The following is a 23,007-nucleotide window of genomic DNA, read 5'->3' on the forward strand; positions in this document are numbered from 1 at the left end:
CTCATTTCCTAACCCAACCCTCACATCCCAAAGAAATCCTCTTTTCGCCTTAAGCCTAAGTAAATTAACCCAAAAACCCCAAAAAAACCTTACTTTTCCGCCCATGCGTGCCCTCCGCACATTTGCCGAGGACATCTCGTACCACCGGGTCCCTTCGCTGTTGATTTTCCTCAATGATCCAATGGCCCACGTCTCACCCGATCAATAAAACCTGCCCGATCGTTCCCCGCCATCAGATCACCCCCGCCAGATCTGACGACCATCGCTCATATCGCACGGACAACAAGCGCAAAGAATACCCGCCCGATAAAGGCGGTTTTTTCTCTCTCTTCCACTACGACGTGTCACCTGCTGAATGGAATCGAGCGGACTCCACCATTTACCACTTACCGCCCGATGAGCGCCTGATATAAACCATAACCGCTCGAGCCAAACCACCCCCTGGTGTTATCGTCCGCGCACATCCACCACCCGATAACCGTCTGATCTGCTCACCTAAGATCTAACAGCCCGGACATGTTCCGCTCCCACCACGACCTCAAGCCTCCTGCACACGATCTCCACCGTGCAGTCCCCTCGATCCGACGGCCCTCATTCACGACCGCTCCCGATCGTCCTCCATCTCTCTGTTACTTCTCTGTCCGTCTGATCTGGCACGTTTGTCCACCCATGCACCTCATACTCTACTTCCTACCAGTTACCCGATGGAGAAGGTGGTCGACTCAGTCAGTCTGATGACAGTCTGACTGCTGAATCGAATTAACAGAAAGCATGGCCGAAGGAAGGACACAACACGACCCAACAAACGGAATTAAACAGTCATGGAGCTCCACTGCCATAATCAAGCCAACTACCTAACAGGGTAGCACAGTACTAGAATTGATTAATGTTTCTGTGATGGAAAGGAAGTTGCATCTTGGAACGCAATCAGGCAGTTAAAGACAGTAGGGGATAGATTAAGATAGCTCCAACCCTAAAGGTCTGGGGAGCATTGTAAAGAGCTATAAATAGTTGAAAGCAAGATGTAATCAGGGTTCAACTTCTGGAGACTGTAGATACTCTGTTCCTTGCAGCGTCTCATCTTCATTTTCAGTAATACAAGCTTCTTTTGCTGTTATATGTTCAATGTCCATTTTCCCTCTGTTCTAAACTTGCACCTGGATAGGTTTATTCATGCTTTCTCCTTTGTATAATGCTAGATAACTAGTCATCTTATCCCTGTATTGGTGAATTGGATTTGCTATTGAATAGGTCATCTATGTTTCTTCTGTATCTAACGCTAGATAACTGTCATCTTATCTCTGCTTAGATAAATTAGAGTTGCAAGCTTCATTCACTGGCTGCAGCTAGCCATCATACGTTATGTATGCATCTGCTGGTGTGGTTAGTATTCTTCATCCATTCACTTAATCTGCAAACTATTGAGCATTAGTGGTCTAAAGCCTTGTAGGCTGAGGGTGTTCATGCATGTCTGGAGTGAAACAGAGTTGAAGTGGTTATCTGGCTTGAACCAAACCATCATCCATTCCAATAGTTCCTAGAAAAATATTGAAGATTATATGTTACCAGGCATCTTCGAGCTACAACCTAGGAGAGTTTCTTGGAGCGATAACATAATTGGCGCCGTTACCGGGGAGAGGAGATTGAAGCCCAACTTCCCTGGGAGATGACACAGATCCAACTTTGATGATAGACAAAGTCTGGACACATTTTTGGTTGTAATCATCTATCTGGCGACTCTACTGGAGGTCGAACCTCTTGGTGACTCCACATCATAGTTCTGGCTCAGTTTGTGAGGCATACTTGGAGAATTCCTTAGAAGTCACCAGTTGACCCAGTACCTGACCCTAAAAATATTATCAAAGAAAGAAAGATATCGCAGAAAGGAGCATCAGGATCAGGTAAACCTAAACTATCCTCTATACCTCTGCAAGAAAGGCTAGTAATAGAACAAATACATGTCGAGAGTATAGCCTCTAACACTAGCAGTGAAGAAAAACTTTCAGAGGTTCATAAAGCTCCTTATTCGTTAGGTTCTCCTCTTGCTTTAAGCTCAAGGGAAACCTCACCTCCTGTCCCTCATACTCCTTTAGTCCTGTCAGTCACTCCTCAGCTCTCTATCATTCAGACTGCCAGTACTCTTCAATCCACCACAACCATGGCAGGTCCACAAGCACTCACCAAAATGGAAAGAATCATAGCTGCTAGGTATGGACCTCTAGTACTGCCCACTCCTTTGAATGCAATGCCTATTGGAGAATATCAGAAATACATGCCTAAGTTCACTGGGACTGAAGGAGTTACAACTGAAGAACATCTTGAGTCCTTTTATAGCTATGCTGATAATCTAGACATTAGTGAAGATGATGTGTGGATGAGAGTATTTGTCCAAAGCCTAGATGGAGAGGCCAGAAAATGGTTCAGAGAATTGACCCCTAGATCTATAACTGATATTGAGGCTTTGGATGATGTATTCCTAAAGCATTGGGGGGATAAGAAGGATCTCCTTTACTACCACACTGAGTTTGGAAACTTACAGAGGGAAAATGGTGCGCTGCTATCTGATTTTAATAAGAGATTTAACCGCATGTACAGCAAGATACTAGTTGAAGTGAAACCCACCCCTACCTCTACTAGACTCATCTATGCCAGTGCCTTTGATTTTAACTTTTGTTTACTGTTGAGGGAGAGGCGATGTGCTTCTTTGGCTGATATGCAAGATGCAGCCCTGGAAGTAGAATCAAACATCATGGTTGCAGAAAAGCTCAAAGGTAATGCTGATAGAAGAAGACAGAGGGGTGAGCCTTCATCATCTTCAGATCCCAAGATCGATAAAATGGCCAAGATGATAGAGTCATTAGCCTCTGAAGTTTCCAAATTAAAGATTGAGCAGCATTCTGGGAAAGGAAGGGTTCCTAATACCTTTGCTCCTCCAAATTCAAATCCATATAGAAGAGCAAATGAGCAATTGCAGATTTTGCAAAGAAACAAAGATGCCAATGAAGACCAAAGGGTGAACACCCTGTTTCAAAATGCAGTCATGGAAGAAGAGCAGTTTGAGGAAGATGATGAGATCCATTGTATGGAAGACAAAGGCAGCGCCACTTTTTGACCAAAGCTACCTATGAGAAGTCATTATTCAATGGCCAGATTAGCCAAGAGTGGGACGGTGAAGTTGTTTTACAAATGGTAGATCAACACCAATATAATCTGAGGTCTATGATGAATAATGTCAAGTCTCTTGTTCATAAAGCTGCTGTCCCTGCAGAACATCAAGCTAATAAGCAGAAGCAACCATCAATTGATCCTATCATTCTCAAAGCTTTAGATCAAGAGGTAGGAGGCCTTGACAAGTCCCCTTATTCTTTCAGTTTTCAATCAGAAATCCAGAAGCCAAGAATACCTATGTCCCTGATTGAACCAGTGAAGAATGAGTCCTTCAAGAAATCGATCCTTGAGGATCTTGAGCCTAAAACCATCCAAGCTGCCACTGACTATGTAAATCTGCAAAGTGACCAACCAGCTGTTATTCTCAGCCCAATGATCGAAAATTGTGAAGACAGCTCCCCATCATTCGATGTTTCTCTATCCATTCATGATAAAATCCTACATAATTGCCTTCTAGATGCCGGAGCAAGCCATAATTCAATGCCCAAGGCTGCCATAGGTAAGCTCGGTCCTGACATTACCCAGCTTTATCAGTTGGCTTCGATGTAGCTTAAAAAGCTAGTTTTCCAGATCACAGAGGAAGAAGGTTCACAGATTTGGGACATGTTCTTTGATGGGGCTTGCTCTAAGGAAGCTGCAGGAACAGGTGAAGTCCTTGTGTCCCCCACACAAGAATGCATTGATTCATCCTTCATATTAACTTTTCAAGTCACAAATGACACAGCAGAGTATGAAGCAGACCTTATCATTCAGTAGGTGTACAAAACCGTCCAACCTAAACATCCAAGGCTGAAATGATACAGAGATGAGGGTGAAATATAGACCATCTCTGCCTGATAATACTGAATGCTGGAAAGTTTTTGAAGTAAAGGATCAAATCAATAGGCTTTTGCAAGTCTTTGATGAATTTGCTGATATGCACATTGACCAAGACAAAGAAACCTTTCATAGAAAGGTAAAAAGGGTCAATTTTCAGTTTAATGGTTGTTTTCTCAAAAGGAATGCTTTAAAGGAAGGAGGATATGTTTTTGATGGCCCAGTCAATGGGCTGTTCTTCGAACTTTATTTCAGTTAAGGCTTTTAAGCCTTGGTATTGTAAATATGTTGTTTTCAGGCTTTTATTTCATGTTAAATAGCCTCCATGCCCAACGCAACACTAGGAGGAAGATTTGATCTTGTTTTTACAGGAAAGGCATTGTTCTGTAGTTCTTGAAACATTACAGGGAGGCTTTCATCCCCAGAAGGGGCCAGTGTTAACACTGAAGTGCAGCGCTGCCATGCTGGAGGCTAAAAGAGGGAGATGATCTGCTTCTATGTCTCGGATAGGGCCTCACACGGGCCACCACCCCACTTTCCTCATCCTTCCACTTACCTTTTATTCCGCTCATTTCCTAACCCAACCCTCACATCCCGACGAAATCCTCTTTTTGCCTTAAGCCTAAGTAAATTAACCCAAAAACCCCAAAAAACCTTACTTTTCCGCCCATGCGCGCCCTCCGCACATTTGCCGAGGACATCTCGTACCACCGGGTCCCTCTGCCGTTGATTTTCCCCGATGATCCAATGGCCCATGTCTCACCAAATCAATAAAGCCTGCCCGATCGTTCCCCGTCGTCAGATCACCCTCGCTAGATTTGATGGCCATCGCTCATATCGCGCGAACAACAAGCGCAAAGAATACCCGCCCAATAAAGGCGATTTTTTCTCTCTCTTCCGCTGTGACGTGTCACCTGTTGAATGGAATCGGATGGACTCCACCATTTACCACTTACTACCCGATGAGCACCCGATATAAACCATAACCGCTTGAGCCAAACCACCCCTTGGTGTTATCGTCCGTGCACATCCACCACCTGATAACCGTCCAATCTGCTCACCTAAGATCTAACAGCCTAGACATGTTCCGCCCCCACCATGACCTCAAGCCTCCTACACACGATCTCCACCGTGTAGTCCCCTCGATCTGACGGCCCTCATTCACGACCGTTCCTGATCGTCCTCCATCTCCCTGTTACTTCTCCGTCCGTCCGATCTAGCACGTTCGTCCACTCATGCACCTCATACTCTACTTCCTACCAGTTACCTGATGGAGAAGGTGGTTGGCTCTGTCAGTCTGATGATAGTCTGACTGCTGAACCGAATTAACAGAAAGCATGGCCGAAGGAAGAAGGACACAGCACGACCCAACAAACAGAATTAAACAGTGATGGAGCTCCATTGCCATAATCAAGCCAACTACCTAATAGGGCGGCACAGTACCAGAATTGATTAATGTTTCCGTGATGGAAAGGAAGTTGCGTCTTGGAACACAATCAGGCAGTTAAAGAGAGTAGGGGATAGATTAAGACAACTCCAACCCTAAAGGTCTGGAGAGCATTGTAAAGAGCTATAAATAGCTGAAAGCAGGATGTAATCAGGGTTCAACTTCTGGAGACTGTAGATTCTTTGTTCCTTGCAGCGTCTCATCTTCATTTTCAGCAATACAAGCTTCTTTTGCTGTTATATGTTCAATGTCCATTTCCCCTCTGTTCTAAACTTGCACCTGGATAGGTTTATTCATGCTTTCTCCTATGTCTAATGCTAGATAACTGTCATCTTATTCCTACATTGGTGAATTGGATTTTCTATTGAATAGGTCATCTATGTTTCTCCTATATCTAACGCTAGATAACTGTCATCTTATCTCTGCTTAGATACATTAGAGTTGCAAGCTTCATTCACTGGCTGCAGCTGGCTATCATATGTTATGTATGCATCTGCTGGTGTGGTTAGTATTCTTCATCCATTCACTTAATTTGCAAACTATTGAGCATTAATGGTCTAAAGCCTTGTAGGCTGAGGGTGTTCATGCATGTCTGGAGTGAAACAGAGTTGAAGTGGTTATCTCGCTTGAACCAAACCATCATCCTTTCCAATAGTTCCTAGAAAAATATTGAAGATTATATGTTACCAGGCATCTTTGAGCTACAACCTAGGAGAGTTTCTTGGAGAGATAACAGGGACTTGGCTTTAGATACCAGGAGCTTGAGGAGGAGATTGAGCAGGAGGCCGAGGGCACACAGGAGTGCGAGGAGCATGTAGACATACCTAGTGTGACGCAGGTGCCACCCTTGTTGGAGATCCCTTTGCTAGCTTCAGTTGACACCTTAGTGGAGAGAGTAGGGCATACACTCAGAGGGCCACCTGTTGATGAGGTGCCACCCATGGATAAGGTTCTGCCACTTGATGAGGTAGCTAGGGTTGTGACTGAGTTTCTAGATGATAGCTGGCCACAACAAATTGATGAGGTGCTAGGAGACACAGGGGTATCCATTGTTGATGAGGTATCGTTCGTTGATGAGGTGCCATCCATTGATGAGGCACTCGTTGATGAGATGTCCAGGACTGTGACCGAGTTTCCAGATGATAGTCGTCCTTAGTGGATCTGACAGCTTAGTGCCAACCTTTTAGCATTGGGAGAGAAGGCCAAGATAGTCTGGGAAGCCATTCTACAACAGAATGAGGAGTTGGAGGGCATGAGAGCGGTCGTACCGAGTCATCGACCAAACTGATTCGTGTTGGGGAACGGTTGGATTCCCTAATGGTACAAGTAGAGCTCACATTGGAGCGTCAAAGCTGCAATGTTCAGGCATACATAGATAGGCTCGTAGTGCTAATGGATTGCCCTTTCTCATTAGAGAGGGAGAGGCAGAGTTACCTAATCAGATCTCATGTGTTAACCAGGGTAGTGAGATGAGGCGACATGAGTTGCACAAGGCGCAACATTCACATGATGACGTTGTTGCACATGCTGGTGCACATGCATTCGATCTTGCCCTTGGGGTTGGGTGGCGAGAGATTACGAGTTGGTACCCGGTGGAGTGGACGAGATTTATGGGGATGGTTGCAATCGGGAGTGAAGCCCAACAAGAGCTCCCAGACATTGGGGATACTGGATACCCAGGTTGGCATTGGAATCCAAGTGGAATTTCCCCCCACCTCATGGATTTGGCTAGTGAGGGTATTAGTGGTGAGACAGTCTCGGTGATTGAGCATCCACACACTTTTGGATCACCATCAGCATTAGTGATAGATTGGATTGACATGGGAGCAGGCTGGCTCTGCGAGTTGTTTGGGGATGCTGGTCGTGCATGGATTCACGAGATGACTAGCACGCTTTGGCAGGGGCTTGTCAGAGGTGGCATTGGCAGGCCATCAGATAGGGCACTGTATGGAGACGATGCTCTCCAAATGATGTATTGGGCATGAGAGCCATGAATGATCTACACAACAACGATATTCCCTCTAGCATGTATGGAGTTGGGCTGCTCAAATTTACCAGGATAGGTGAGCAGATATGTCATGCATCATGGTGGGTCCATTAGCAGGGTTGCAGATACATTGGAACGCATGGGATGCTTTATGGTACAGGGTAGCACGATAGTAGGCAGTGTTATCCAGTGGGAGCACAAAGGTGTATGTAGGTGTACTGTGTGTGATGTGTGGGCTTGCCCTGTGGAGTAGAAGGGGCAATTCACACCCCTTGGAGTTTCTGCAAGGAGTGACGACTGCTTCGACACAAGAGGAATGCCAGCTGATTCAGGGTGATATGGTAACCGGTAATGGTATCCAACAGTGCACAGAGGGGTGCAACTGGGCGTAGTCGTTTGCTAAGGGGAACATAGATACATGTTTCTATGCAAGGGAGCATAGGGGTACTTGGTCATATGTAGTGAGGTGTGACGCTGCCCATGGGTATTTTGGAGCATTACCTCCAGGGAGACCGCCTGATGGGGACGATAGGCATGCCATTGGGTATAAATCACCCAAGATCGATGAGGAGGCAGATGAGCATCATTTGACGACATCCATGGGGTCTTGCATGCCTGCCTCATTTCCACATTGTTTGCAGGCATAGAGGAGTTGGATGTTGTCCCTTGTTGCCTTCATCGCGAGTAGTAGGACGCGGGAGGCTCACTCAAGATAGTTAGTTGGGACAAAGATTATCCAAAGAGAGGATTTTCAGCGGTGGCACTTGGTTAGGGCACGAGCTGAAAGATATGTGCTTGGGGAATGTGTGGGTTATTGCAGGGGTAGCATATGCTCCACCCCTAAGTTCACACTTAGGGAGGTGACCGAGAGGGAGCTACATGGCGCACTTTCAACAAGACAACTCGAGGCATTAGGAGAGTAACTTGTTACATGTTCTCAAAAGCCATATGTGATCACTTTGACCGGGAATCTAATTTTTTGGGCTGTCTCACTAAGCTTCGGAAAACAGGTACATAAAGGACTACATTGTAGCCTTTGAGCAATTGTCCATTAGAACTAACGGTCTAGGAGATGTCTTCTACTTGGAGTGTTTCATCAGTGGCCTAAAAGAAGCCATCCAAGCCCATGTCCGGATGCACCACCCAACTACTTGGTTGGACGCATGTAGCAAGGTCTTAGATGTGGAAATCGCCTTAAATGCCTAGTCCAATCGTCCAAATTTCGTCGCCAAGGCATGCCCCACCCAGGCTCAAGGCCCCACCCAAACACTTAAGGTTCAAAAGGTATCACCAGTAGAAATGGAAGAAAGAAGAAAACAAGGACTGTGCTACTACTGTGATGACAAGTACTCCCCTAGACATAAATGCAAGGAACCAAAATTCTTTCAAATTGATGCTACTGATAACAGCTCAGCAGAGGAAGCTCCATCCCTTGAGGTTCCCGAGGACGAAGTCGGGGAAACCCAAACCGACAATGATCTCACAGCTACGCTAGATGAGCTAGTTATCTCACTACATGCCTTGGCTGGCATTTCTTCGCCTCAGACTCTCAAAATCCGAGGCTTTATTAAACATCGACCAATAGTGGTATTGATTGATAGTGGCAACACTCATAACTTTATCCATAAGAGAGTCGCAGAAGCTGTTCATTGCTTTGTGCGGGCGGTATCTAATTTCCAAGTCCTTATCGCTGATGGGGGAACCATGAAATGTGAAGGCCGTTGTGAAAATATTAAGCTTCAAATGGGAGACTACCACCTAAAGACCCACATGTTTGCTATTGAAATGGGTGGTTGCGACATTGTCTTAGGTGCTGAATGGCTTCGCACACTGGGCCCTATCACAATGGATTTCCAGGAGTTATATATGAGCTTTAAGCAGAATGACCACATTCATACATTAAGGGGACTCCAGGCAGGTGCTCCTACTATCATAAGCTCACATCGAATGGAGAAGCTTTTAAAAAGGGCCATCATGGAGTAGTTGCCCAATTTAATGCCATCCAGGGCATTGAATCCACTACTCCTCATATTCATCCTGAGATGCAACAGGTCTTAAATCGCCACCAATGGGTCTTTGACAAACCTAAAGAGCTTCCACCCTCTAGGGGTGAACATGATCATAACATCCCTTTGGTCCCGGCGGTCCAACCGCCCAATGTCCGCCCATATCGATATCCTTTTGCCCAAAAGAATTAAATTGAAAAGATCATGAAGGAACTACTCGAAGCTAGTGTTATTTGTCCCGACATCAGTCCTTATTCATCTCCAGTGGTCATGGTTCTAAGAAAGATGGAGAATGGCGCATGTGTTCGGACTTTCGGGCCCTCAACAAGCTCACTCTCAAGGACAAATTTCCTATTCCAGTTGTTGATGATCGGCTTAATGAACTGCATGGTGCTCAATTCTTTACCAAGATAGACCTCCGCTTGGGCTATCACCAAATACACATGAAGGAAGTAGATGTTCCCAAGATTGCCTTCTAAACTCATGAAGGCCATTATGAATTCCTAGTCATGCCATTTGGTCTTTGTAATGCTCCATCTACTTTTCAAAGCCTCATGAACCACCTGTTGAAACCATATCTCCGAAAAATTGTCCTGGTCTTCTTTGATGACATTCTCATCTACAACATAACTTGGGACAAACATCTTCAACATGTAGACCAAATATTGCAACTGCTCTACGATCACAAATTATTTGTCAAATTATCCAAGTTCTCTTTTGGCGTGGAAGAAGTCGAGTATTTGGGACACATTGTGGGTCGTGAAGGAGTGAGGGTTGATTCGAAAAAGATTCAGGCAATGCAAGATTGACCTCAACCAAAAACCTTGAAGAGTTTGAGGGGATTCTTGGGTCTCACTGGCTACTATCGCAAATTTGTCCGCTATTATTGTTGCATTGCTAGACCCCTCACTAATCTTCAAGAAAAAATCATTTCTCTAGACTGATGCAGCTTAGCAGGCCTTCTTGGCTCTCAAACAAGCCATGTGCTCCACTCCCGTATTGACCCTACTAGACTTCACCAAATCATTTGTGATTGACTGTGATGCTTCCAGTACCGGTATTGGCGCTATATTAATGCAGAAAGGTAGACCATTGGCTTTCACCAACCAACAACTCAGTGGCAAACATCGGGGTCAATCTACTTATAAGAAAGAAATGATGGCCATCTTACATGCAGTAGACACCTAGCGGCCATATTTGCTGGGGCGACGTTTCCAAATTTGCACGGACTATCAAAGCCTAAAATATTCTCTAGAGCAACGTCTATCATTGTCACAACAAAATAAATGGCTTGCCAAAATGCTTGGATATGATTATGAGAAAATTTACAAGAAAGGGCGTGACAATGTAGTAGTTGATGCTTTATTGTGCCAATTTGAGGATAAGAGCACCCTGCTATCAATCTCTCTATCCATACCAGATTGGATTAAAGAGGTGTTGAAGAATCTAGGGCACATGTAGTTAATGATATTCTTCTTTGACTTGATAACTATTTGTGAGGCATTTTACTTTCTTATTAGCACAATATTCTCTTTGACATTATTAGAGTGTGAGTTTCTTATTTCATCAAATAGCTACCAAAACAAAGAGACAAGAACACAAGAAGTTGGCATTATGCCAGGGCCAAAACCTCTCCCTCTTGGAGAGGAAAACCCGCACATAATTCTTCTTATAGAGATTCCAATTGACGAACACCAAGACCATGACACTTGACCTTCTATGCCACTCCAAGACCAAGACACCAATCTTCTTGTTTATCATTGTTGAGATAATCTTCACTGTACTGCTGAGATCTTCATTACTGCTGTCATTACTGAGAACATCACTGCTGTATCTTCATAGAGACCTTCACCATATCAACGAGGTCATCATATCGTTCTTCATTATGACCTTATCTTCGGTAGGATATTGTGCCGAGATCATGACTGTGTATATTATGTTGAGAGAGCATTATTGTGGGATCACAATTATGTTGAGACAGTCATCAATGTCTTATAGAGTGTATCATCTTCATCTTTAACATGAATAGATAGTGATCAACACTGAGGTCTTCATCATCATATCTATATTGAGATTGTGACTGTCTTCCTTGCACCCTAGACTGTCACCACCGAGAAGGAGAAGACTATAACTTTCTTTCTGAAATTATACACGAGATTGCAGGGGTATCCGAGAGGTGTCTTCTTGTAATGCGAGTTTCAGACTTCTGTACTTATCCGAGAGAATCCGAGGTCCTGTAATTTATCTGAAGTTTCAGAGATTCGAGATTCCTATTTTCTCCTTTTCTGTGCAGACCTTGACAAGGTATATATAGTGGTTTGCCCCTGTATTTGAGCCGACATGTCCACTAAAAAGATGTGTCTGCATATGTGAGCCGACTTGATGTTAATATTCATTTTGAGGACGACTTAACTGTTCTCTTCATCGTTTTGCTTGCAGTCTTCCTCGCTGGAGGATGGTGCTTGTCTTAGAGGGCTACTTGACTCTAGGTTTACCCATATTCATGCTCAAGAAGAGCTCTTTAACATGACTTTGATCTTTTGACTTTCCTAGACCTATGAATGAGCAAGAAACTCATTCGAATAATTTACAAAAATAATATTTCTTTTTCTTGACATGTACAAAGATCAAAATTGCATTTACAAATACAGAACCTAGTTACACTTTTCTTCAACACTTCCTCTTAACTAGGGAGGTATTTACAATGGTACTTGGTCATTCTCAATCTGAAGAATTTCTCATAAGAAGAATGGAATTGGTAATCCCATCAGTATAGTATTATATCAACCAACATTGTCACAATGCAAGGTCTTGACTAACAACTCCATCTCTCTACGAGACCATGAGCTACAATGCTGGTGAGACCAATGATTTATAGACACCTTCATCATTGTCTCTCAAGGTACATACCCACACAGGCAGGGTTGCGGGGGAGCGCCCCCCCTTCTCACGCCCCCGCTCCAAATTTGCGCTCTGGGCGGTAGCGACTCAAGAGATAGTCAGGAGCGCGCTCCCGAAATCGATCCCGAAGAGGGAGTGATTTTGGGAGTGCTCTCCCGACAAAAAAAACGCTCCCTGGTTTTTTGGGAGCATTTAGTTTTTTTTGCAATAATATTCCAAATGCAATTTTTTTTCAAAGAAACAAATAAGTTTTGAGTGGGGCAGCCTAATGATCAAGCCTATGGCCCTAGTATTGATATGCGATTCATGGTAATGTTAAATTCTTAAAGTAAAAGTGACATTCTCCTTAATCTTCATTTTCATCTTTTTACTTAAATTTTTAACATTACCATGAAATGAATCAGGATGTTTGAGAGTGGTTCCGACCTCATTGGATTTCATATGGAGAAAGTAGAATTTTAGATTTCATTCAAAATCCAGTAGACTTATCAGTTTTTCAGGATTGGGGGGATTGCAATGTTTCCATTGGATTTTGTCATGTATTAGGGTATGGAACTCATATTTAATCAAGAGCACCAATCCCTCTATGTACCTTGATGTTAGTGACATTGGTTGTCGAACTCCTCTATCATGACCCTCCTAAAAATGTACACATCACTTAAACAAAATCTTGACTTGACATGGTATGCTTTTTCTATCTTATGTTAATGCTTAGAGGGTGATATTAATGACAAAGATCCCTATACAGATCCAGAGGTAACAACAAAGATGCCTCTGGATATTAATGCTTAGAGGGTGATATTAATGACAAAGATCCTGATTTTCCAACAAGACTAAAAAATTAGACATTTCTCGTGGCGGCGAGAGGCCAAGCATTAGCAATAGATAATAGATTTACTTGTCTTTTCTAGTTTCTAGTAGTTTTTATAACTATTGACTCTTTCATATTTATAATGATATTTTTTGTAAACAATATATGACAGTTTAAGTTCGAAGTTTGAAGTTGGCAATTATAACTCAGTAGTAATGAATTATGAATATGATTCTTCGTGAAAGTTGAAAGTTGTTTCATTTCATTTCATTTTATAACATTTCATTTCATGTTAGATATTATTTTTTGTAATGGTTACACTTAGCTTACAAGTACAACTTTGGTGATCAATGATGATAAATGCTATATATTGAATTTTGAAAGCTTGAAGCTTTAAGATTGATGAATCATGAGACTCAATATGTTGTATGTTACTATGTTACTAATTTGTGGACATGGTTGATGAAGATTATAACTTCTAGATGATTGTTGTTATATGGTTCAATCTATTTTTTATTATATCTAATTCATCATTCTACATACTTTTGTTGACATATATGAATCAAAATATAAAAAATATAAAAAAATATATATTATATAAAAAACTCTCCCGGAATCGCTCCCAAACTGGGAGCTTCTGAAAATGTCGCTCCCGCTCCCCGTTTTCACTCCCCCTCCCAAGTAACCTTGCACCCAAGTGTTCACTAAGTATGACCTTCTAGGACTATTCTTATCTTGGGTTCCTAACTTCCTAGCCGTCAAAGAATATCGGTCCTCTTGCCTACTCTTATTTTGGATGCCCTACACATCCTCAAAGAGCATCAGATGCTAGATGATTACCCAATCCTCCATTCTTTCTTCCCAAGTGAAGACAAGAATGTTGTGTCTATCATGTGTCTACATTTCCATTCATGGCGTTCACCTAGAGTTACGGTTGTTAGTCCTGGTCTAGTGCATGACACATGAAATAGAAAAACACAATTGTTACTCCTTTGTAATAAGGGGTTATCTAATTCAAGCTCCCTCTTGATTAGGGACCTGTCAGAGCTCCTTCTTAACAAGGGACTCTTCTATTCATCAACAACTTCTTCTTCGTGGGTTCTTCAGATCAACTTCTTTCATTGATGTCATAGAGTTCAGTTGAGCTTCTTCCTTGTAGGGCATCAGCCATCGATCACTTTCCTTCTCGGTTCGTCATGTCATTCCTTTCTTCATGGAAAGTGGCCTTCTTCATATCTAGAACCTTTGTCATATGACTACTTCTTTCTCATCATGCTTCTTCTATTCATCACATGAGTGCTAGTTGTACTTGTAAGTAGCCCAACATGAACTTATCCATATATTATTCAAGAAATCAAATATATCATTAAATCAAATCGTACCTTACTTGGTGGCTCTTCATCATGACATCTTTCTGTAGGTATCAACATCTTGCACACATATTGACATATCTCCCAAAGATATCCATTGTCAAGGGTCTTCATCTTTTTCAGACTTTCATCGGAGTCTTCGTATCTTTCAGGGAGATCTTCTATTCAAATTTTCTTGGTCTTTTGGATGTTGATTGCTTCATCATGGTTGCATATCTCACGATTTCTTCCTTCCTCACACATTCCATTCCCAGTAGCTTTCAATCAAAGTTTCTTCATTGTAGTCAATCACCTCATACTTCATATGAGGACATATTATGTTGATTTCATCTAGTGTGACTTATGCCTTCTTGCATCCTTTCAGAGGAGGAGATCCTTTTTCTCTTGATCATGCTTCTTAAGATAGAAACAATGATCCATGTTACCTGCAACCATATGACATGACATTATAATATTAAACACAATCATACATACCTTATTTTACCTTCAGATCATCGAGTTTTCTTCCAACAACTTCCTTGATTGAAACGATCTTCAATCCCTTGATCTGCTTCATGTCATCATATCATCATCTCATGGATTCCATAAGTTGGAGTTCTTGTTGAAACACTTTCTTCCTCTCTAGATTAGTGAACCCTACGATGAGGATTCCATCAAAGAATTTTGAGGATCTTGTATATCCCCAACTGGCAGATGTTTCCTTTTTGACTTGATGTATGATGAGCCTTAGATGACTCCTTTCTTTCCTTCAATGTCCACTGAGGTTCCCAAGAGCTATATATCCTACATGTTGTCTGCCATGGATTTTGTCCTTCATGATCCCTATGGTGATGTTACAAGCTCTTGTTTCTAATGCTTCCATGATGCCATGATGCATCTTATTATCATTGTCATATCTTATAACACAAGATTTAGGAGCTTATGATAGGACTCTTTTGTGAGGGATACTATCTTACTCATAGGAGAGATTTGTTACTCCCTCTTTCCTTGGCCCTTTTCTTCAGCTTCCTCCATCTTTTAGTGATATGAGCTTCCAAAATCTTTCTATAGCATTGAATCTTAACTATACTTATTTTGTCTTGCTTGAGGACCAACCTTGCCTTTCCTTTCTGCACATGGTTGAGTTCTTTTAACCTTCAATATTTTTGCCATCAACTTGTCTTTCTCTATCTAGCATAGAGACCACAAGTTGTTGAATGAGGTAACCTTCTTGTTCATGGACATTTGTTACCTTGCCTATCAGTTAGAACGATGAAAGAGTTCATGAACATTTGTTACCTTGCCTATCAGTTAGAACGATGATGATTATCTTCCTTCCTAGATCTTGTAGATGGGATCTTATGAAGATATCCTATATCCTTTGATACCTTTACTTTCATGAAGATTAGATTTCATATGACCTTCTTTATTGCACCTTCAGAGAATGAGTTTATCATCTACATCACTTTGATGTCTCCAATATTGCTATGTGAGGGGATCTTTCATAAGCATCCCTTTCCATAAATTCAGAGGAGACCTATTGATATGTTTAATGACTTCATCTTCTTAGAGGACTATGACTATCCTCCTTCATGCAAGGAATCTTGATGACCCATCCAACCTATAGATATCCTTACAATCATGAAATCATTTAACCAAACTTAATTATAGAATGAAAAGATACTTACTTGTCATGTGAAGATGAAATCTTCACCTTGATCATGTTAGAAGTGGTTGAAGCAGATGCATTGATGCTTCCTCCGGATGAGATCCTCGTTGTACTGATACGAAGATTGCCTTCTTTGCCTTCGAGTTACTTCGACTTATATATCTGACAAAATGTTGATGTACATGGGATGGCATTGCATTGCTATCACATAAGTAGACCATGGAACCTTGTAGTATGCAACATTATGTAGAATCATTGAGTATTGAGGTCGCTTTCCATGATGCATAGAGACCCATTAGTTAGAATTGCTGTATCATAGGACTTCTTCATTTTATATTGAGTACTGTTTATACAAACTTCTATATATATGCCTTTGAATATATATCATCAAGCTCTGAGAATCCGAGATGTCAAGACTGTTTCCTTTAATAGAAAGGATTCAATCCGAGGTTGACATCTTCATGTAGTGGCACTAAGACTGTGGGTAGAATGGGACTTGTAAAATAAATGTCATCTGGCTATGTATATCCAAACTGAACTGCTGTATGAGCACTCCTAATCGAGTCTTCTGCCTGTGATCATTTGCATATTTTGTTAGAGTTTTCTGAGGCTGAGAATGTGGGAAGAATCATTATCTGAGTATTGGTCATCAAGTTGAGAGAGACTGTAATTCAAAACTGTGACATCGTATACTGCTGTTGTAGATTGATCCTTGAATGTCTCTTTTAGCTGCCCGCCCTTTGATTTTAGCACCTTAGCTCTAATACCATGTTGAAGAATCTAGGGCACACGTAGTTAATGAGATACTTCTTTGACTCGATAACTATTTGTGAGGCATTTTACTTTCTTATTAGCACAATCTTCTCTTTTACATTATTAGAGTGTGAGTTTCTTATTTCATCAAATAGCTACCAAAACAAAGAGACAAGAACACAAGAAGTTGGCATTCTGCCAGGGCCAAAACCTCTCCCTCTTGGAGAGGAAAACCCACACATAATTCTTCTTATAGAGATTCCAATTGACGAACACCAAGACCATGACACTTGACCTTCTATTCCACTCCAAGACCAAGACACCAATATTCTTGTTTATCACAGCTGAGATCTTCTTCATTGTACTGCTGAGATATTCATTACTGCTGTCATTACTGAGAATATCACTGCTGTATCCTCATAGAGACCTTCACCATATCAACGAGGTCATCATATCGTTCTTCATTATGACCTTATCTTCGGTAGGATATTGTGCCGAGATCATGACTGTGTATATTATCTTGAGAGCATTATTATGGGATCAAAATTATGTCGAGACTGATCAATGTCCTATAGAGTGTATCATCTTCATCTTTAACATGCCTAGACAGTGATCAGCACTGAGATCTTCATCATCATATCTATATTGAGATTGTGACTGTCTTCCTTGCACCCTAGATTGTCATCACCGAGAAGGAGAAGACTATAACTTTCTTCCTGTAATTATACATGAGATTGCAGGGGTATCTGAGAGGTGTCTTCCTGTAATGTGAGTTTCAGACTTCTGTACTTATCTGAGAGAATCCAAGGTCCTGTAATTTATCTAAAGTTTCAGAGATCTGAGATTCTTGTTTTCTTCTTTTCTGCACATACCTTGACTGGGTATATATAGTGGTTTGCCCCTGTATTTGAGCCGACATGTCCACCAAAAATATGTGTCTCCATATGTGAGCCGACTTGATGTTAATATTCATTTTGAGGCCGACTTAACTGTTCTCTTCATCGTTTTGCTTGCAGTCTTCTTCGCTGGAGGATGGTGCTTGTCTTGGAGGGCTACTTGACACTAGGTTGACCCATATTCATGCTCAAGAAGAGCTCTTTAACATGACTTTGATCCTTTGACTTTCCTAGACCTATGAATGAGTAAGAAACTCATTCGAATAATTTACAAAAATAATATTTCTTTTTCTTGACAAGTACAAAGATCAAAATTACATTTACAAATACCGAACCTAGTTACACTTTTCTTCAACAAGAGGCTCACAAGGAATGGTTCCCCCACCCCTCTCTTTCCCAACTCATTAGTAACTTGAGAGAAGATCCTAATTCCTCAGCCGACTACTCTTGGAAGGATGAGATTCTTCGCTACAAGGATCGAGTAGTTATATCACTGGCATCCACCCTCAAAATCCGCATCTTGGACGAGCTGCACTCATCTCCAATTGCAGGACATTCATGCTTTCAGAAGACTTATGCCCGCGCACATCGTTCTTTCTTTTGGATTAGCATGAAAAACAACATTCTTACTTTTGTAACTGAATGCGATGTGTGCCAACGCAACAAAGGGGAAATAGTCAAGTTACCGGTTAACTCCCAGCCTCTGTTTGGATAGATGTTTCCATGCATTTCATCACTGGCATCCCAAAGTCAGGAAACAAATCAGTGATCATGGTGGTTGTGGACAAACTTTTTAAATATGCTCTTTTTTGCACTCTACCACACCCATTTACCCCCACTTTGGTGGCTTAATTTTTCTTGGACTAGATCTTCAAGTTGCATGGCATGCCGACTTCCATTGTGTCTGATTGCGACCCCACTTTCACCAACAAATTTTGGCAAGAACTTTTCAAGCTACAAGGAACACAACTCTAGCTAAGTACCGCCTATCATCCCCAAACCGACGATCAAACAGAAGCAGTCAACAAATGTTTGGAGACATATCTAAGGTGCTTCACTTCAGAAAAGAAACATCAATGGGTATAGTGGCTACCTTTAGCTGAATGGTGGTATAATACTAACTATCATGAAGCCACCAAGATGACTCCATATGAGGCAATGTATGGCCAACTCCCACCTTCACCTATTTCTTATATCCCTGGATGTTCTAAAGTACAGGCAATTGATCAACTCCTACAAAACCGTGCTGCCATGATAGCTCATCTCAAAGATAATCTACATCAAGCTCAGAACCAAATGAAGCAACAAGCAGACCAACATTGTTCTGAGTGCGCATTTCAAGAAGGGGATCAGGTATTCCTGTGACTCCAACCATATAAGCAAACATCTCTCAAAGAAAAGGGTTGCCAGAAAATAGCACCAAAATTCTATGGACCTTATCAGATACTTCAACGCATAGGAGCAGTCGCCTACAAACTGGCCTTGCCACCTACTTCAAAAATCCATCTGGTCTTCCATGTATCATGCCTCAAGAAAGTGGTGGGGAACAATTGCAAAGTTCAAACAAGTCTACCTGAATTGGATGAGGAAGGCTCACTTTGGCTCCGACCAAAACAAGCCCTTGATACTTGTGAAAGACATCTCCACAGCTGCACGATGAAGGAAGTCCTCATCAAGTGGAAAGACACCTTTCCAGAAGATGCGACTTGGGAACCAACCACTATTCTTTAGCAGTTTCCATAGCTTCAACCTTGAGGACAAGGCTGCTTTTGATGGGGGAGGGCATGTTAGGGTCCAACCGTAACCCCTTTATTTATGTAATAAGCCCAATGGGCCGAGTCAAGAGTCATAGTTAGTTAGAGAGTCAATAAAGCCCATATTAATAATTGTAAGTGGTTGATCCACATTAAAGAAAAGGGACCATAGTTAGTTGTAAACGGGCCATAGTTAATAAATAAAGTGGTTAACCCGTGTTATGCAAGGGACCACTAGTAGTTAGGGTTTTGGATGTTATTTAGCTATAAATAGTCTTAGTTAGTAAGGGAAAGATCATCGAGTCTTATTGTAATTGAGCTTTGCTCTGCTGGAGGTTGCCCCCTTGAAGAGGCAAGTGAACATTGAATCTGTTTCTGAATAATAAAATACTTTGCCTTTTTTCTCATTTCATGTGATAATTCTGTGTGCTGGGCTATATTTCTTCGTATTTTTGGTATTCTGGATTTCTCGCAGGTCAAGAGCATAACACGCACGCATGACTCCTCCATGCGACTGGGACCTAATGTTGAAATTTCAATTGTCCGAAGTTTTCGCTCGTTGATAGCGGGGTTCGGTAGTTGACCACAGACAGTGACAATTCATTACAAGCTTGCAAGTCTGGGTTTTGAGTATGAGCATGGTTGGGCTCATTTCATGGATGTTGTTGAGTTGATTTTTGTTGGATAGTCGAATGGATGAAGATATGGATCATTGTACTCTTTTTCGCTGAATCATTCAATGACAATCTAATAAGAAGAAGAATTTGAAAGGGTTTTCTCCATAGTGGTTTTTGCCCTGGTCTCCGACCAATCCTGGTGTCTCTATGTGTGAATACTTTTCTTCTATTGTTTCTTTATGTTCCGCTGCATTGATGATGATGATATTGTTCTTTCAATATAATTGCATATGTTGCTGGATAATGATGTAAATATGAATAATGTTATGATGTCATGGGGTGAAATTAATATGAGAATGATAAAATGCAAATATCAAAGCAAAGAACAATATAGCCTTAAGAAAAATTAACAACACAAGCTCATATGCTCACTTTTTTGGCTTTTTTGGGACGGGAATTTCCTTATCATCTTGTCGTTAGATTGCTGTACTTCCCTTTGTTCCATGATGTAACTATTTGTTCCTTGAAATAATATATCATGCATTTCTCCAAAAATAAATTATAGAATATATAATAATTTTTCCTTAATGAGCATTTTCCCCTAAGGGCTTCGAACTGGGGCCTCTAGTAATTGCTTTATGAAGCAATTATGATTAAAAAAAGTGTTAATAGTTTTAGAATATTCACCTTGTACATGTTTGTTAATATGTATTTTTTCAAAAAGATTCAACAGCTAAGTATTTTCTTGAAAAGAATAAACCCCTTACAGTATTCTCTGAAAGAAACAGATGTTATTTGGGAAAATTTTGGGTGGTGATGTAATGGACCAAGTTTGGTCTCTTTTTTCAACGTGTAAGATAAACCAAGGAAGGTACTTAATACCTCTGAATGACGTTTACAAGATTACAGATTTATAATTGGATTTCTATACACAGTTACCTTCAACGTATAACCGTACTATGCTTAAACCTGATCATGTCATATTCATATGGGATAGTAACCCACAATTTATTCTCTTATTTTACCTAGCTAGTATGATGGTTTATGAAAGCTAACTTACTACATAAGTTGGCAGCCTCTGTACTACTGTTCTTGAATGAAGGATTTTTGATTGGCAGTTCATACTCAGTAGGTAGTTTCTTGCAGGATCTTATTATTCTAACAATAATTTCTTTTTGCAGCCTGCTCATCAGACAATTTGAATTTGCCTTCAAATAGTGATCTACTTGTAGCAAATGGAAGCTATGCTGTTACTGCTGATCATTGTGTGCAATGCAGCTGTGGGCCAAATGACTTGAAGTAATTTACTAATATCCACCTTAGATTCAATATGGTTCTATTGCTTCTGTTGTTATAGAGTACTTCCCCTTCTAATTCATCTGGAAATTGCCAGCCTATATTGTGCACCATCCCTTCTGGCAGGATCATGCCCTGGCATGCAATGCAAGGACAGTAACCTTTTGATTGGGGATGTCATTGAACAACAAACAAGTGCCGGTTGCAATGTTACTTCTTGCTTATATCGTGGCTATCTTAATGGCAAAATCCGTTCATCGTAAGTGTTGATGTTTCTTTGTTCTGATTAGTTTCACAATTTCTTAAGATTTTCTTATGCTTCGAATACAACTTACTTTGATAGCCTGCTCATGTTTTCCTTTTTGTTCTCTTATTACAGTTTGAAAAATTTCCTTCAACCTCAATGTTTAGGTATGCCTTACAATCTCATGTCTTCCTTAGCATCTGTTGCTTAGAATAGTCCTTTGGTAAATATTGCAGATATGATGACACACAGTTTGCTCAGTCTATTAAGGAGATAAACTGATAAATATGAACGTGCAGGTAAACATGTCCCGCCTGTTTACACAAGGCCACCTTCTACCTTGCCAGCACCGACTCCAAACGGTTTGTCGATACCAAAATCTCCATCACCGGCCACGTCTCCATCACCTGGTACAATAGGAATAGCCAATTCTAATCCTGCAATGGAGCCAAGTCCTAATAGTTGTACTTCTTACAAGCCTCTGAGATCAGTCTCCCTTTTGAGCATGTTGGTTTCAGGGATACCTTATCTTATATATTTTTGTAATAGGTAGTCAATAGAGTTTGGATGTTTAAACTTGGCTGTTAAAAATCATAGGACAGCCATGTATTGATTTTTTACAATAAAGCTTAGCTTTGATGAAATGAAGCTGTTCCTTGGCCAACGTGAAAATTCTTTTATGATTGTTTCTCAGAGTTATTTATTTGATTTGTTTAACTATGTTTATCTACACACAATTACATACCAACACATTTTGTCAAAACTCACTGTATCTATGCAATTCAGGAACTTATCGACACTGTTAACCTGTCATGTGGATGGATCCATGTCAGCAAGGTAATATAAAAGCTCCAAGAAATTCTGTAATCAGCTAGCTTCTAAAATGTTACATGGAGGTTAGATATAATAGAATAGAGTATTTGGGCTCTATTTTCCCTTCACAAGTCTACTGGTGTCAAATAGACATATTCAGGTGCGTTATAAACAATATGTTTCTTGCAGTTTTGAAGATATTTTTGTCTTGAGTCCCATCTATAAACCTGGAATATTCTGTACATATTCTATCTATCTATCTATCTGTCTGTCTTTCTATATATATTGGTGGATGCGTCCAGTTAACATGATCACAGGCTTGTGGACTTGTGAAAGCAAGCTTTTGGCCAAGCTTTTGTGACTAGGGTGTACTCAACTAAATTTGCCAGGACCTGCACATGGCCCCTGTTATCACTTGAAACTAGAAGGCTCCAAGGTAACTGGAGAGTGTCCGCTGTCATCTTGTGCAGTCTTCCTGCA

The 23,007-nt window shown here is 41.2% G+C and overlaps 1 protein-coding gene across 3 annotated transcripts in view; it reads left to right on the forward strand.

Moving 5' to 3' along the window:
* Positions 1–22,678, forward strand: part of LOC149179041 (lysM domain-containing GPI-anchored protein 1-like) — a 109,004-nt gene extending 86,326 nt beyond the window's left edge. Inside the window, exons 2-5 of one of the 3 annotated variants that reach the window (XM_089420496.1) lie at positions 21,356–21,473; positions 21,568–21,729; positions 21,850–21,881; positions 22,014–22,427. In XM_089420496.1, the coding sequence (XP_089276622.1) occupies positions 21,356–21,473; positions 21,568–21,729; positions 21,850–21,881; positions 22,014–22,267 (566 nt within the window). In that variant the 3' untranslated portion in view covers positions 22,268–22,427. Of the gene's footprint in view, positions 1–21,355; positions 21,474–21,567; positions 21,730–21,849; positions 21,882–21,950; positions 22,428–22,500 lie in introns of those variants that run through there. The other 2 variants (XM_089420498.1, XM_089420499.1) reach the window with 2 other exon arrangements.
* The last annotated feature ends 329 nt before the right edge of the window (positions 22,679–23,007 follow it).

Source organism: Pinus tabuliformis, chromosome 4_1 (assembly GCF_031772625.1).
Source record: "Pinus tabuliformis cultivar Carrire ecotype Pingquan chromosome 4_1, CPIR1, whole genome shotgun sequence".
Lineage (NCBI taxonomy): Eukaryota > Viridiplantae > Streptophyta > Pinopsida > Pinales > Pinaceae > Pinus > Pinus tabuliformis.